Below are 17,571 nucleotides of genomic sequence, written 5' to 3' on the forward strand. Positions count from 1 at the left end.
GCAGGAATTTTTTTGGTGGGAGTTGGGGGAGTAGAAGAAAGCTCCAGAAGAGGAGGAGAGAGAAGCACTGCCCAGAAGCTGATCTTTCCTTGTGGCTTCCTATTTGCTCAGGCTTCATTTCTGTGAGTCCTTGCACAAACAGACTGAATACCTGGATTATGCCCTCATCTGGACTCAAATACACATACATTACATACCCTTTTTTCACTAATCATCCTGACACATTCCTCTGTTGGTAAATGGTTCCAAAACAAACACTGTCGGTGCACCTAATTAGCAGGTTTGTGGGCTGTGCTTGGCAGTTCTGTTACATCCTGCTCCACAATAGAGAACAACAGCCTTGGCGAGGTTGGGCTTTAGGGAGGGAACAGCTTCCCTCAATGCATATATGCTTTTTTAATGATATTTCCTTTCTGTGGCTTTTCTTGGGAAGCAGCCACTCAGCAAGTATTGTAATGAGGTGTGGGATCCTCCCAGCAGCCAGAGGGAATTTGGACTCCTCTTCATAGGTGTGTTTGTTGAGGAACCAGTAGTTCCCATCTGCTTAGTGTTCTCTCCCCCCCCCCCCCCCCCCGCCCCGGGTTGAACAGGAGCATATCGAGGAACTTTCTCCATGGTTCTCTAACTCTGATGGTGCAGGACAAGACTCCTGCCTCTGTTCTAGAATCAAAACTAACAAAAGTCGGAAGGGCCTTTGGAGACCATTTAGACATGTTTAGCGTAGAAAAACTGAAACCCAGAGAGCGCACATATTTCATGAGTGGCAGAAGCAGGGGGTGACTTACAAGATGGAATTCTGCTCTCCTTAGGCTACATGACTGCCTGCTCTTAAATGTATTTATTGAGTCAGTGAAGGTTCCCCTTGATAAAAACTCGAGCACAATGCTAGTTTATTTGGCTTTTAAACTTTGGTCAAAGAGTCACTTGGTAAATAACATTTTACCTTGGCCTGGTGACTCCTATATTCACATGTCAAAATGTTTCAGAACGTCTGCTAACACAGACAAAACTTTTGTGAAATCCTCAGGGCTGACCTGACCCTTTTTGCCATTAAGCCTCTTGATAAATTCTGTGCATTTATAAACACAGTCCTAGCTGGTGAGGCCGACATTGGTTTTTGAAGCCATTTGGTCACTTGAATAGATGGCTGTTGTCTCCCCCAGACACATTTCTTACCAAGTTTCTACTTAGGTGTCTGGCTAATATTATGTTAATCGTTTTATCTCTAAGCGTTTCAGACAACCTAATTTTTTGTGGTTTGGAGGGGGAGAACTTACTTAACTCTTGTTTTAACTTTCCAATTATAAACTAAATTGATGTTCATTATAGAAGGTGTTAGAAATATATGAAAGTAAAAAAAATAAATAAAAAATAAAATTAAATAAAGTACATAAAAGTATAAAGAAGAAAATTCTCCATACATACGTATGCATATATGCTTTTTAATAAAATTGAGATTGTTTGAAATACATAATTTTATATCCAGTCTTTTTATCACATCATATTAGAACCAGGAAAATAGTTGTATTTAATCTATACACTTCCACTGATGGGTACTTTTACAGGAAAAAAAATTTTAATTGGCTCTAAAATTATCAAGATCCATAAGTAAAGGCAGGCTAGTCCACAGAAAGATTGCTGGACTGGGAATACGAAAGTCCAGATGTCATTCCTAACTCTGCCACTAAATTGCTGTGTGATCTTTAACAAGCTGCCCCACCATCTACACATCAGGCGTATGACACTGTTTTAAGCTCTTATTGACCAAAGAAGTAAGATCTTGTAAGAGCTTTACTTCAGCTCCATTGCTTAGCATTTTGTATTAGTCTGTTTGATGGTTTGTCATAACGTTTTCAGTGAAGTTGACTGATTTTTTTGATACATTTCACCCAAAGGGATTAAGATATAATTTCAAATTGATTCAGTCCACCATTCTGAAATAATGTAAGATCCATGAGGAAATGGACTTTTTCTATTTTGCTCACTGCTCCATCCTCTACATCTAGAACAGCACATAGTGAATGCTCAATAAATAATTCATGAATGGATGGTTTACTTTAGTTTTTCAAATCTGTACTTATCAACGTATTTTCTTTTATTTTAAATAGCTTTTAAACTGATTTCAGGGAAATTGTCTGTTTAAATGTAGACATCACCAAGAGACCTGACTTTATCGAGTGATAGCTAACATTCTATTATATGTTAGGGACAGATGTGTTTTATTGGCCCAATGGAGACTTTACTGTCAAAAATTTGAGCTTTGCTAAGCTACCCGGATAACTTAATTTTCAAAACATCTTTTAGGTCATTTCTTAGTGTGAGCTTTTCCTTCCCCATGGAACTGTAAATAAGTAACCTGAATACACAATAGGGAAGAGAAGGAGTATTTACCTTTCCATACAAAAAATGTTGACTTTTCAGACTGAGCAATATGTTCTGAAATGAACTGTTTCTGTGCTTTAGAATTACAGAGGTACAACAGTATCTTGGTTTCGTCAGTATATGTTTATGATATTTTGAGACTTTTTCATCCAACTAATTACAGGAGCACAGATAGTAACCTGTTTAAGTCGTCATTTTGTTTTTATTTCAGCATCTAATGTGCATTATCGTGTCTTTATTAAACCCCTTCAGTTTTCTGAATATTAAGCCGCATCAGGAAATACCTGCCTGTGCCATCTATAGCTACCATTAATAATCACCTGTTTGGTTCCTGATTCTTTCAGAGTACTTAAAATAGAGATAAAGGCACAGTTCATAGCTGTTTACACTCTATACAAAAGTTGCTATTATATTTGGAATGAAGTATAACAGAGCATAGAACGTGGGAAGCTTAGCAGTCGTTTGCCCATCACCCCCACGTCCTGCAACACACACCCTTTCCCCACCCCCTCCAACCCCCCATGGAAGCCAGTGTCCCCCACCACACCACACCCATAGCTAGCTGGAGATTCAGGCTGTCACACCCCAGTGCGGTACCCTTTCTGCCTCACCCTGTTGTCAGAGCACTAGCCTAAAATTTGAGGGATGCACAGAGCATCCTAGGAGGGTAAAAGAAGACTACATACCCTCAACTAGTTTCACTTACTTCTGGTGATGGTTGGCAGTGGCGGTGGGTGTTCTCACCAAAATTAAATTAATGGAAAGAAGTCTGTAACCTTTGGGTGAGAGAACAGGGCAAGAGAGCATTAAAAGAGGTAATTCATGTGAAAAACAAAAATGTGGGAATTGCCTTTTATAAAACCAATAACATAGTAGACTTGCTTGCAAATAATGAATCAGTGGCTGGTTTAAAGACTGCATTGGAAACTTTAGAAGCCACTAACTTGGACTGATATAACTTAAACTAAAAGATCTAGTTCGGCCTTGAGAGCGGGGAGGTTGAAGTATCTTAAAGCTCTTCTTTACGAGGGGAGTTAACACTTGTTTTCTAGAAAGAGATGGTGAGGAGACAGGAAATTTAAATTAAAAGACTTAGATGGGAAAGCAGCTTACATTAATGATTGGAAAGAAAAATTTCAGAATTGAGGGTGAAGAAACAAGCAAATTTTCCTTGGCAGTAGGGAAGACAAGGTGGGGGGCAGGGAAGGGGAGGAAGGATGGAATTAGGGTGGGAGAGTGAGACCTGAGGTAAACTGAGGGGGGAGCATGGTTCTCCTGCAGTATCAGAAATAGGCACCAATTCAGGGCTTTAGGGACAAGTGATGTGAATGTCAAAGCAGCAAAGCACGAAAGGTGACTTTCCCCTTCCTCTGCTTTCAGCTTTCCTGGGAGGTACGTAAGGTCCACTGTAAAAGAGAGAGACCTAATCAGGGGAACCTTAATACTTAGAAAGTACCTAAGAGCAGTCCTTAACCCTTCTCCGGGCCTAACCCCACAAAAGTTTCTCACCTCAGTTTTTCTCACTGAGGGTTCTAGACAGCTTGCCCAAGCCACCTCCCAGAGGCAATGAAAGAGAAAAGGCTTATTTATTAGTTAGCAAGCACATTGCTATTCAGTGAGTGACCACTGGCTTCCCCCAGTGAGTGAGCACGTTGCTCCCTTTGAGAGTTTCCTTTGCTGATATACTACCACCTAGCCTTCTCCACCCTAGTCCTGTCTTATGAATATACACAGTGCAGTGTTGAAAGAAAATTTTTAGTGACTTTCAGGTGTCTATTTATTGCTTGTGTACATAGCATAACTATTCATAACTTTTTATTACTGTGATTATCAGTTCCATCCAGCTTTTACTAATATGCAGAGTGGAAGCAAAAGTTCCGAATAATGTTCTCACTGAATCAAAGGGGCTGTTAAAACAGGCATTGTTGTTCTTGCCTTTTTCCCTCATTCAGTGTTACTATATGTTGATAGTACCAGGTTTTAAGCATTATTGCATTATTTTTCCAATACATGCTTGGTTCAAGCACATTAGGATAATTTTAATTACTAAAAATTTATACATTATTGAACAATTAGTGTTTCCGAATTTTATAAACATGTAAACAGTCTGTTAGTTTAACCCACCAAAAGTCAAACAATACCTTTGACACTATATAAAGATGAAAAAAAAAAACCTGAGATGTTCAAAAAGTCAGACGTCTAAAGTCAGGATTGGTCCTTGACTACCTGAGATGCTTATACTGGTGCATCTCTTTTTTTTGTTTGTTTTTTGTTTTTTGTGCTACGCGGGCCTGTCACTGTTGTGGCCTCTCCCGTTGTGGAGCACAGGCTCTGGACGCGCAGGCTCAGCAGCCATGTCTCACGGGCCCAGCCGCTCCGCGGCATGTGGGATCCTCCCAGACCGGGGCACGAACCTGTGCCCCCTGCATCAGCAGGCGGACTCTCAACCACTGCACCACCAGGGAAGCCCTAGGTGCATCTCTTTTTAAATAAACTTAAGAAATAAACCTATAATATAAATTTAATTAATTGGTTGATTATTTACATTTCAAATTCTTTAATTTAACATAAAGATGGGCAGCAGTAAACTTTGCTAATATATTCAACATAGAATGTTATAACTCTTTAGGGTTATAAACTCTAAAGTTGTTTACTTGAAGGGAGACTATTTTTACCAGATATACAAATGTATTATAAAACAGTATAGTGTTGGCATAGGAAAATAGGTCAGTGGAATAGGATTTCAGAAAGTATGGAAATAAACCCAGGTAATATGGGAATTTAGCACACGATAAAGGTAGCACAGCAAATTAGTGAAACAAAAATGGATCATTCCATAAAAGGAACTGGGAATCAAATAGCCATTTGGAGAAAGAAAAATAATGCTGGATTTTACCATACATCTTACATCAAGATAAATTCCAACTGGATCAAATATTTTAATGTAAAAAAAAAAAACGAAACAAAACAAAACCCATAAAGTACTAGAAGAAAAGATGGGTGAATATTTTTGTCATCTTAAAGTGGGGAAGGTCTCTGTAAGCTTGACACAAACCCAGAAGTCATGAAAGCAAAATGCTTTTAAATACATCTTTAAAATGTTAAATGCCTAAAATTTTATAGATAAAGGCAAATGTAAACAGGAAACTTGGAGAGATATTTTCCACATGTGACCAAGTAAATATAAAAAAATCTATAAAAGTCATTAGAAAATGGGCAAAGGTCACAAACCAATATACAGAAAAAACATGCAAATGGCCAATAAATACAGGAACAACTCCATATTGTAATTAAGAAAAGCAAAATAAAATGAGATTCTTACATATCAGCTATGGGAAAATATTAATAGATATAAATATAAAGCCCTATGTAAAAACAGTAATTAATATCACTTCCTATTTCACTTTGCAAAGTCCGTGTTTTTGTTCTAAGTGTTTAGAACAGCCCTGTCTAATATATTAGACCGCCCAGCTGTCTTTGGAAATGATTGGCCTAGAGCATTGGTTTTCAAAGTTTTCTTATTCATCAGAATTCCCTGGAGGGCTTGTTAAAACATAGATTGACAAGCCCCACTCTGTAGTTTATGATTCAGTAAGTCTGGCATGGAACCCAATAATTTGCATTTCCAACAAATTCTCTGGCGATGCTGGTTTGGCTAGTTCACGGACCATACTTTTAGAACCATTGGCCCAGAACACACTGAGTATTAGAAAATGATGTAATACTGTCTTGTGGAGAATGTATTGGTGAGAAGAGACAAATAGCGGAACAGTGTAAATTAATGCCATAACACTTTGAATGCCTTTCTCCTTTTAAATTTGCATCACTAACTTATTCCTGAGCAACTAATCATGCTGTTTATAAAATTAGATTTACCTTCTGAACTTTTCTGCATTTTTCTAATGTACCCGTGCTTGACAGTTTCTTTTGTGTTCCATTAAGTGTCTTAGTGCTTTGAGGAACTGAAATGTAATATGTTAAATACAAGTAAATCCCATTCAAGAGTCTTAGATACCATCGTTATAAATTATTATTTCTTTTAAAGAGGTTTACTTCAAAAACTTGACAGTTACATTTTTCAGTTTTACATTATAAAGGTAGGCTGGTAAATTAACATAAGTCCATATATAAGCCAAGATAATTTTTTTAAATCTGCATTAGCCTAATAAATTCTTATATTTACTGCCTTTGTCTTAGATGTAGCAAGACATTTCTGAACATCTCTTGGACTCTTAGGTGTTTTGAACTACTTTAGAGATTTTTACAGAAAGCCATTGCTCTTATTTATGGTTCTTTAATGGGTACAATTACAATATATTCTAACTTTTTCCAGATATTATAGAAAAATTTTAAATCCTGAAGTAATCCCAAGAAGTGATGGACATTTGTCTGTTGAGAATGATATTACCTGCCAGGTGAACCATTTAAAAAAAAACTTAGAAGTGTCAGAAATTCCAGTTTTACCCTATCCCCAAAAAACTATTTCATTCAGGTCAAATCTATTATGATTTTACATACATAGAGTATTACTGAGAAGTCCTGTCACCACCTGCAAATTAGCAAGAAGCATTTATTAAGCATTTGCACTAAAGATAATGGTGAGGTATTGTCCCCAGCAGGATAGCAAAATTGACAAATGAATTAATTAACCCTTGTTTACATTCTATTTCAAAGCCAAGATTTTAAGTAAAGCACTTGTCAAACGTATTAGCTGAGCTTGGTTTACAAACTGAAAGTGCAAGACCTGTGAAAGCCAAATGCTTTGTGGGCTGCAATCAGGGCGGAAAAAAAACCTTCCTTAATTAACTGCAGGGATTAAAATGTAAATAAAAAGATCATTGCAGGGCATACCAATTGTTCTTCCCAGATTTGAGTCTTAGCAGGTATATGGGGATATACTGAATAACTTAAAGGACCATGTGGCTAGTAACTGGGGACAGAGGGCCAGATTTAAGTCAGAAGACTGGAATCAAGTCCCAAGTTGATCACCATTTACTAGTTCTGGGACCAGATAAGCCACCAGTTATTTTAGTATTTCATTTCATTTTTATCTATTTACTGACTGACTGACTTAGTTAAAGAAGGGAAAACAAATAGGAGAGCTATTATAAGGATAATTTATATAAAAATAGGGGCAAAGGGCCATATAGATATTGCCTAATTTAAATATCTAATTTGATTTTACTGTATGTGCATTTTACAAAGCAGAACTACTAGAATAGATTTACAAATTAGCACGTACATGCCTCAATCTGCCAGACATTTAGCCAAAGGAGCTGGATCTTTTCTAGTCTCATATAATTCCAGTCAAACGTTATGAATACCTTTTCAATCCTCACCTCCCTACCCCCAGCCAAAAAAAGAAAAAAAAATCACAGTGAACAACCCTAAATGTGATAGACCCAAATGCAGTTCCTCCCTCGCTCTGCAAGGAGCCAGGAGAGTTCTGTAATCCATTACCAGACCCTTTGCCTCTTCCTCCCTTTCCCAGCTGCTTCTCCTGGGGCAAACTATAGGGGCACAAGGCTTGACTGGAGGTGGTGCTCCAGGCAGCGGCCGTGAATCTTGGACCCTTCCCACCCATCAGCACCAGCCATAATCAGTTTCTTACTGAAATTATGTGTCAACAATTCTTTTATTTTAGCTCTATTTCCCGCAAATGGATGAATCTGTTAGGTTCTATCATCTGTTTAAATCATATTTAATTGATTTTACCTTTGAACGTTTAATAACATGTTCTGTGCATTCTTCTAAACAGCATACATATACGTATGTAAGCACATACATAGCACATACACACACACACACATGCAGGCATATGCGATATATGATATTGGCTGATTTCCTATTTAAGCAAATTATAAATTGTTTGCTTACATTCACTTCCTGAAGAACAGAAGAAAACACCAGCCCAAAACATTAAAATAACCAGGCCCCAATAACTACCTCCCTTAGCTAAGAGATTTAAGTAATCATCATGGTTTCTTGGAAAAACCAGTAATATCTGGTGACCCTATGGGGCGTCTTACATAGTAGCCATACACCAAACCGCACTCGCATGCCTGATAACCTGCACTTATTTCTGCACCCCACCCTTTTCGTTGTGGGCTCTACTGAGTGGAAATCAGCCAAAGCTCTACCCTGCTCTGTGGGCCTGTCTTTTCGCTTGTCAGAGATCCAACCAAACTAAGCCTGAATTTCAGTCCTAGTGAAATATCTGAGGTCATTGCCTGAGCCAAAAATAAAAATGCAGCGGGGGAAGAACCCAAGATGAACAGAGCAGAAGCATCTCAGTGACCTCAACCTGGGGCAGAGACCTCTAGCAGCTTCCTGCGACCTCCCTGTGTACAGCTAGAATCTGGAAGGGCACAGACAAAGCCATCGCCAGCCTGTCTCTAATTGGCCCCATGTCATTAGCATTTCAGAACAGGAAACTCTTTGCAGCCAGGAATTCTTGCTTCTTCGCCATAGTATTTGAGAAGCAAACCTTTTTCCCTGCACATATTTAGCTCTGTTAGTTTGTCACAGGTTAGTTTTCTTGAGTTTGATAGCTATAAAAAGAACACCCTGTCTGTCCGATTTCTTGACAATTGACTATTCAATTTCTAGGTTCTGGACCTCTCTTTCGTTTGCCCTAGGTCAGTAAGCTAAGTTTTAGGTCAAAGACTGTTTATAAAATGTATAGAGTCTTGTTCGATGATGCCTTTGTTAAGACATAGAATGAGATTTGCGCTGCCCCCAAAGGGTGGTGATATTCCCCTGCCCCTGTCCCAAGGAAGGGGACCAGTGTGCCAGGGCATACACAGATCATTAATGGCATTGCCCCCTAGAGCTTCTGTAGAAGCAGACCTTGAGTTACTCCTTTCTCCTCACACATCCTCTGGTATATCCAGTGCTGATATGCACCTGGTCCACTCCAGTGTGGCTGTCCCAATGTTTAAAACACAAAAGTACTTCCATATAGGGTGGTAAATGACTACTGCCTCTAGCCAGTCCCCACCAATAAAAATAAAAATTAAAACCCCACAACATTTAACAATTCTGGGGTTTTTTCTTGGGGAAAAGGGATGCTGAGGAAGATTGGGAGGAGGCTTAAAAAGGAGTCTTTAATGTTTAGTTGAAATTTTATTTGAAGGGACAGAGTCAGCTCCCTTTGGCCAAATTCCTGATAATCAGAGCTGTATGCATTAGTACATATAAGCTATTTCATAGCTTGATTAATCAATGCAAATAAATAAAATTTAAAGTGATGCTCTTCACTTTAAGGCTTATCTCATTCATTCCCAGCTTGTCAGTTTGAGGTTTTCTGAGGAGGGGCCAGCAAAGCTACATTCCCTGTCATTCATCCACAGACCTTGGGGCAAGAAAGTTTTAGAAAGAGAAGGATAAAAGCCAGAGTAGCCTTTTTTCCCCTGCACAAAATCTGCAGGTTGGAAGGAACCTTAAATACCATCTAATCCAACTTTCTCTTTGACTTCTGTGGAGAGTGAGGTTCAGAGATGAAGTAACTTCCCCCAAGATCCCAGTGATGCTAGGGCCACTGGGCCAAGAACTAAGGGTTCATCTCTCTAGTTGAGCTCTCCCCTCTGCAGTAAGTGGCCTCGCTGGTACTTTACTGGTCTCTTTTCCATTGTAGAAGTTGCTAAAACCTAACTGCTTCACAATTAGGTAGAAGCAAATTATTTTATGGGGCAAATACTAAAGTGTTTGGTTTTGGTTCTCTAGCTGGCTTAGATAGGGTGTGAAGAAGCAAAGAGCACCACAGAGAAACACCTCAGAAGTTCTTGGCCAAAGAGCGAATAAATGTGATGGAGGGTCAACCACCAAGATGGCCTTTGGGGAGAATGGAAAAATCAGAGTGAGTTGATAAAAAGTTGAAGGTTACTAGTCAATGCACAGAATTGTGTCATGGGTATTGACTTCTTAAATGATGTCCTAAATTAATTTTAGCAACCACAGTATGGTTAATGCTAGTGAGTTTCAGCTATGTTAATCAAATGATGTATTAAAATATGTATTTGTGAAAATGATATGAATAAATACACTACACTGGATCTTATTGGTTGGTATTAGCACAAGCCAGCAGGTGACACTTACAAATTCCACCTGGGGAGGGCACTGTTTACGTACTCCCTGGATACCCCCTCTGTGATGCCTCATTCAGATAGGCTAGGTCAGTGGTTCTCATCTGGGAAGATCTCCCACCCAACCACCCACCCAGGGGACATTTGGACGTTTAGCAGTGTCTGGAGGCATTGACAAGGGAGGAGCGGGGTTTGCCACTAGCATCCTGTGGGTAGAGGCCAGGGATGCTGCTAAACATCCAGCAGTGCTCAGGACTGCCCCCCACAGCAAAGGACTCTCTGTCCCAAACCATCAGCAGTGCCAAGGCTGAGACTCCTGGATTAAGTAATGAATGTTTTCAAGAAAATGGAAAAGCCCATTGGATGGCCCTTGGTCAATAGCAAGTATGTGTCCCTACAGCCGCATCCTCTGTGACATGACACTGGGAAGGGAGGCCATTCGGTCTTTGTTCTCCGTGGGGCACAGCAACAACCAAAAAGCAGTGAAACTGCTGACTGCTTGACCGGATGACTCAGAAATGAAGGTGCTGGCTTTCGTTTGGTTTATCACTGAGGAATGCCAAAGGGACATTACTCTTTCACTATCTGTGGCAATTTTCTGCACAGATTACATTGGTAGATTTGCCTTGTATAAAAGATGTATTCCTAGGGCTTCCCTAGTGGCACCGTGGTTAAGAATCCACCTGCCATTGCAGGGGACACGGGTTTGAGCCCTGGTTCGGGAAGATCCCACATGCCGCGGAGCAACTAAGCCCGTGCACCACAACTACTGAGCCTGCGCTCTAGAGCCCACGAGCCACAACTACTGAAGCCCGCGTGCCATAACTATTGAAGCCTGCGCACCTAGAGCCCGTGCTCTGCCACAAGAGAAGCCACCACAATGAGAAGTCCGTGTACCGCAATGAAGAGTAGCCCCAGCTCGCCACAGGTAGAGAAAGCCCGTTTGCAGCAACGAAGACCCAATGCAGCCATAAATAAATAAATAAATAAATAGATGTATTCCTAAAAAGTTATGTTTGTTAAATTTTATATACAGTCAGGAAATTCAGTAAACACTAAGGAGCCAGTGAATCCTTTTAAAGTGAAAGGTTCTTTTTAATAAAGTCCTATTCTCAAAGAGGAGTATACGTATTTACAAAATTAATGTAAATATTTTTCCTGCACATTATATTTATATCACAGAGCTACATAACTCTTATGCGAGAAACAGTTTCCCTTCCTCCTTCCTTTTCCTGCCCTTGTTCTTTTCCTTTAAAGAGAAAATCGGGGGGAAATTAACCATACAGTCTCTGAATTTGGGAAAGTCGTTGATCAGTCTGTCCATTATACAGATCAAAAGATGCCTGCTGGGTTACAAATTGTTAGAAAAAATAGGACTTGGCTCTGTTTTGAAATCATTAATTTTTTATCTCAGACTTTTTTTTTTCTGTTACTGACCTTTGGTTAGAAAGAGCAGGTGTACTTGGTCCCTCCATCACCCCATGGGTGTTTGTTGCACCAGAAATATCTGATAAGACTCAACCTCTTCACTCACAACGGGGGTGGGAGGGGGAATCAGCAGAGATAAGGGAGTGGTACTAAAGGAACCCGCGGTTCTCTCCTTATCAATTACTGCCCTAGGGCAACATCCCTAGGTGTATAAGTCACTAAGTCAGCAGGACAAAGGGGGCAGAAAGGAGGAAATTTATTTGATAAAGTTACCATTCATATCACTTCAGTGGTAGGAGGTTACAGAGGTGTGACCCACTGGGGACAAAGCCACTGACACTGGGGAAGAGCCAGCCAGACAAGAGAGGCACTAGGACACCTGAGTCTGACCTTCATGCCTGGCCCTACTCTTCCTGGGAAGGAGGGAGGGGCTGAGGGCAGAGAGATCATAGAGATGACCCCAGCCAGCGCAGCTCCAGTCAGGAAGGGCAGGTACCAGTGTCACCATGAGAGGTGGTGTCACCCTCGCCTGTTCCTCAGAGCACTTGCCATTTGAACGGCCCTTCCACATACATCCACCCATTTTCGTCTCAGGACCCCATTGAGTGAGTAGGAAGGAGGTCATTGTGGGCAGCATTTTCCAAATGAGGAAACCAGAGCACCAAGAATGTAAATTCCACGCCCAAGATCCCTCAAAGATTTGAGATTTGAACACCAGGGTTCTAACTTGAACCCCTGCGTTTCCCTCATGGTAACCCGCTCTCACTCAGATGACCAGGGCTGAGTACGAGCCTTGGCTGGGCTGCCAGGAGTTCTGGGTTCTAGTCACAACTCTGTCTTTTAACTCACTGTGTCCTCATGAGACAACCACTAGCCCTATTAGAACTTCAGCTTTCTTCTCTCTGAAATGAGGGGGTTGATCAAGGTGTCCTCAGGTCACCATGGTGACATAAGTGCAGTCAGGCTAAAATGCAGGCTTGCAGAAAGGCTTTATTATTAAGCACTTACCAGGTGCCAGGAACTGTGTAAAGCCCCGTAACACCAGATGAGGCAGGCGGGTGTTAATGGAAATCCAACTTAGCAGATAAGGAAATTGAAGCTCAGGGAGGTGAAGTAACTTGCTCAAGTAACTGTCTTAGCTCAGGCTGTCATACAGAATGCCACAGACTGGGTGGCTTAAACAACAGATATTTACTTCTCACAGTTCTGGAGGCTGGAAGTCCCAGATCAAGGTTCAGCAGGGCTGAACCGTGAGAGCTCTCTTCCTGGCTTGCACACGGCCACCTTCCTGCCTCGGTCCTTACACAGCCTTTCCTCTGAGTACACGCAGGGGAAGAGAAAGAGAGAGCTCTCTGTTGTCTCTTCTTGTAAGGACACGAATCCTATCAGATCAGGGCTCACCCTTATGGTTTCATTGAATCTAAATTACTTCCCGAGGACCCCATCTCCAAATACAGAGACACTGAAGGTTAGGGCTTCAACATAGGAATTGGGGGGGCACACAATTCAGTCTATAGCAGTCGTACAGGCAGAAAGTGATTTGAAGGTGGGATTGATATCAGGCCATCTCACTCTGCCTGCTCTCCTAGCCGCTATTATGCTATATTTGGCCCAGAGATCTGAGCTGGGGGTAGAGACTGCTGGGTGCAGTGAAGCTTCTGTCTTTTGATCTCTCAGCTGGTAGATACAGCCCCTCTCCCTCTAAGTCACTACCTTCTCTCCTGGATACGAGGGTGGATGGGAAGATCCTCCTTTGATCAAATTTTCTGAGTCCTGAGTGGTAAGTAAGTAGCAGGCCAGGGAATGGCGCCCCAAAGACCATCCTACACCCAGGCAAGAGGGATAAGGCTGAGCCCTGAGGACTGGTTCCTTCACAGCTATCTTTGAAACTGGTCCAGTGCTGGACCCTCCATCGATATTGCTGATTGAACAAAACATGCGAGCCCAATTCCCTGGGCTCCCGGGATGAGGTTGTAGTCGGTTGTCACTCATGTGTGGAAGGATGAGAACTTAATCCACACTGGCAAGCCACCCACTGGAGCAGCTATAGTTGTGCTTGTCAGTTACTCATTATTAAAGACTTTGCAGTAAAAACAGCCATTTCGACTCCTGTACAGGCTTCCACCGAGCCAAACAACAAACTAGTCATCCACCTGGAATGTCTTCTCTCTATAAATTACAATATCTGTGTGTTGTTTTTTTCTTAAAAAAAAATTCTCTTCCCCACTCTCTCATGCTTTACTTGTGTTATGCAAGTAGATTTCTAAAGGTTGAGGGGCTTCCTAATTTTTAAAAAAAAACTCAGAAGAGCAGCAAACCACAGGATATCATTCAGAAAATGAAAATGTGTCATTTTACCTCTCCACAGTGTCAAAGGCAGGGAGTCACAAGGAACCACTTGGCTCTTGTTAGCGGAAGTGGAGAGTCACATTTTCACAGCTGTAATGCAGGGGCTGTCACCGGTGCTGGGCGTGTTTTCAGTTGGCAGGGCACTTCACTCATTTTCTGTCACTTCACCCTAGAGTCACTACCCCCACTTCTTTCTCAGGGGAGCTAACACACGGAGCTTCTAGAGCTCAGTTCATCGTCACCATGGTCACAAAACTGCTAGCTGACTGCTGACTCCCCTCCACCCAGAAGCCAGAAGCCTCCCCCATGCTAGTTCTAATCAGGAAAAAAAAAAAAAAAAAAGGTATGTTTTTCCAGTGAAATTCAACCTTGAGCATTTTGGAAAAGGGAGGAGCCCATTTCTATGAGTCATGTCTCTTCCCAGGGGCAGGGCTAGCCGGAATAAAAGGTTGTGGCCCGAGCTGCACAGAGGCCACTGGACTTCCGGCATCCTGCCCATTTCAACCTTGCTCATCGTCTCCGTGGTTGACTTTTGCAGGTGTGAAAGCTGTGGAGCCGTTTTCCACTCTGAATGCAAAGAAAAGTCTGTCCCCTGCCCAAGGTGTGTCCGTCGAGAGCTGCAGATGAAGCAGAAGTCTTTCTGGCGGAGGCTGAACATGGACGAGAGCCTGGAGGAGGCTTGCAACATGTTTGAGCTGTCCTACCAGAACACCTGACTCAGCGGGAGCCCAAGGCCGGGCAGTGACCTCTCAACCATCCATCAGTCCCAATGGCTTCCTAACTAGCCAGTTAGACCCCTCTGGAAGAAGAGTACGTCTCACCCTCAGCTAGATGTAGATATATATTTATACATGTACACACACACATACCTATACGTCCTGTACGTATGTTCTGTATAAGTCGTTGTCCTAAAGGTCCATGGAGCTTTGTGGCTCAAAAAATTACCAATAGCTGAATTATACTTAGCCATGAATTTCAGCTGCTTGCTCCCAAGCAAAACGTGTTTTACACACAAGGCTTTATAGTTCAGACATTTTTTTTCGGCCCTCAAGGGCCATTTATTACACAGGACACAGGAGAAATCATTTCCTGCAGAGCAACAGTGCTTCGAGTTATTTTTGTGTTATTTATTTTTAGCCTTCACAAAGGATGAGGTAACTGAGGCAAGCACCCATCATCATATTTCATAAGAAAATCTTCAAAACACAGCAATGACTCCTGGATCCTTCCAGGACCCTGTGTCCTTCCAGGACCCTGTGTCCCTGGCTCTCACCTCGGTATCTTCGCAGAGGCAGAGATCACCTCAGCTGAGCTGAATGGCTTGGAAATCAGGAGTGCGAGCTCCCTCTGACAGAAAGCATGTGTCCCTAATTTATTAGAGGAGCTGGTGCTGGTTCTGAAGTTAATCTCAGAAAAGGCTTTGCTTGAGAAAAGACCTCAGTAACCTACATGTTGTCGGTCTGTTTGCTGGTACGAATCCCGACGCCCGCCCAGTGATGTGACGCTCCACGGTATTTGCCAGGCTGGAAACATGGCTCTCTTAAGACCAGTCTTCCAGGAGTTTCATGAGTGACAGTTATGATTTTTTAATGGTGCTGGCCTGAGGAAATTGCCTAGGATTGTTGTTAAATACATCAGTTTATAGACCAGGAGGTCGGATGTAGAGTACGGACATTCCAAGAGATGGTCTGCAATTTCTTTTCACAGAATCCTGTGTAGGCGATTCCCACCTATTCATTATGAGTGCTTTATTTTTCATTGTTTTTCATTGCCCTCTCATTTTGACTTTTAATTTGTCAATGTAACTACTTCTGCTTTCATTTTTTTTTTTTTTTTTTTTTTTTTTTTGCGGTACACGGGCCTCTCACTGTTGTGGCCTCTCGCGTTGCGGAGCACAGGCTCCAGACGCGCAGGCTCAGCGGCCATGGCTCAGGGGCCCAGCCGTTCCGCGGCATATGGGATCTTCCCGGACCGGGTCACGAACCCGCATCCCCTGCATCGGCAGGCGGACTCCCAACCACTGCGCCACCAGGGAAGCCCTGCTTTCATATTTTTTAATTGTCTTGAAAAATCAGAGTAACTTGGAACTTTAAAATATCAACTTTTGACTATTAGGAAAATACCAAACTTACAAATACAATTAATGAATTAAATCTGATATGATTTAAATAAATATATATACACATATGCAATTGCCACCCTAAACTGAAATGAAAAGTACTAGGATAATATAGGAATAAGAAATAGAATGACTCGCTTAGGCATCTGGCGGGGGAATGTTCTCCCTCTGCAGTGCCCTTTTAAGAGCCAGCGTAGCAGTCACTGTGACCCAAAATGGCAGGTAGGATGGCACTGGAAACCGTGGCTCCCATTCCTTCCACCTTAACTCTTTCCAGAACAGAAAAATAAGCTTGTATTGAAACAATTCTCAATAGGCTGTGTGAGAAGATCCTGTATATTTCCACTGAGCAGATGCCTTCAATGCCTTCATGGTTTAGTAGTTTCACTGCTAGTAGGGTCTGGAGAATCAGTGGCTCACAAAGTCCATGGGACATTTAACCCCACTGCTCCTTTCCACCACACCCGGCTCCCTCCGGATCCCAACTCATGATGCTTCCATCCGTTTAGAGATGAGACATTTCAGACTCACTTTTGTGCAGACTGCTGGGTGTGAGCATTTCACCTCTCTACCCATGCCAGTTCCTTTGGCCTCAGGCCATACATTTCAATGTAATAGCTCAGCACCACGCATGCATTTATTTTCTGATTATACGGTAGCTATAACCAAGGCATGAAAACTTGTTAAAAGGCCAGGGCGCTATTCATGAGACACCTTACGGTGCATTTTACTCTTAGAAAAACAAGTTGACTCCCCCCAGCGCCCACCCCACTCCACTTTATAGAGACTGTCGCACACAAAAGAAAGAGGGTGGAAAATCTCAAGCACTTGGCAAACAGGCAAACAAATTTGATCATCTCCCCTTTCCTCCTCCCTTTCGTGAAATACAGTATTTATATTTTCCAGCCTCAGTGAAGATAGCAGAACATGATCTTTCACATGAGAATTATAGACCTGCTTATTATAAAACAGATGTGCTCTGATGGCACAGTGCCTTTTTCCCTCCCCCGCAGCTCCCTGTCACTCTAGCTTACTTCTGCCTTTGCCGTAATTAATGTATCTGTGATTCCGACTGTCAGCGAGGCCGTCCCCAGCACACTGCATTTGGGAGACCTGAAGCGCAAGGCCGTCTCCTCCCCTTCTAGCGTATTCACTGTATGTACAGAATTTCCTGTCCCATCTCACAGGCACCCAGGGCCAGACCCGCCG

At 42.0% G+C, this 17,571-nt stretch overlaps 1 protein-coding gene across 3 annotated transcripts in view; it reads left to right on the forward strand.

Moving 5' to 3' along the window:
- Positions 1 to 16,067, forward strand: part of PLEKHM3 (pleckstrin homology domain containing M3) — a 182,931-nt gene extending 166,864 nt beyond the window's left edge. For all 3 annotated transcript variants that reach the window (XM_029224804.1, XM_029224806.1, XM_029224805.1), the window contains exon 8: positions 14,782 to 16,067. In XM_029224804.1, the coding sequence (XP_029080637.1) occupies positions 14,782 to 14,959 (178 nt within the window). In that variant the 3' untranslated portion in view covers positions 14,960 to 16,067. The remainder of the gene's footprint in view (positions 1 to 14,781) is intronic.
- Positions 16,068 to 17,571: the final 1,504 nt, after the last annotated feature.

Source organism: Monodon monoceros, unplaced genomic scaffold, assembly GCF_005190385.1.
Source record: "Monodon monoceros isolate NGI ecotype Baffin Bay Population unplaced genomic scaffold, NGI_Narwhal_1 Super_Scaffold_16, whole genome shotgun sequence".
NCBI lineage: Eukaryota > Metazoa > Chordata > Mammalia > Artiodactyla > Monodontidae > Monodon > Monodon monoceros.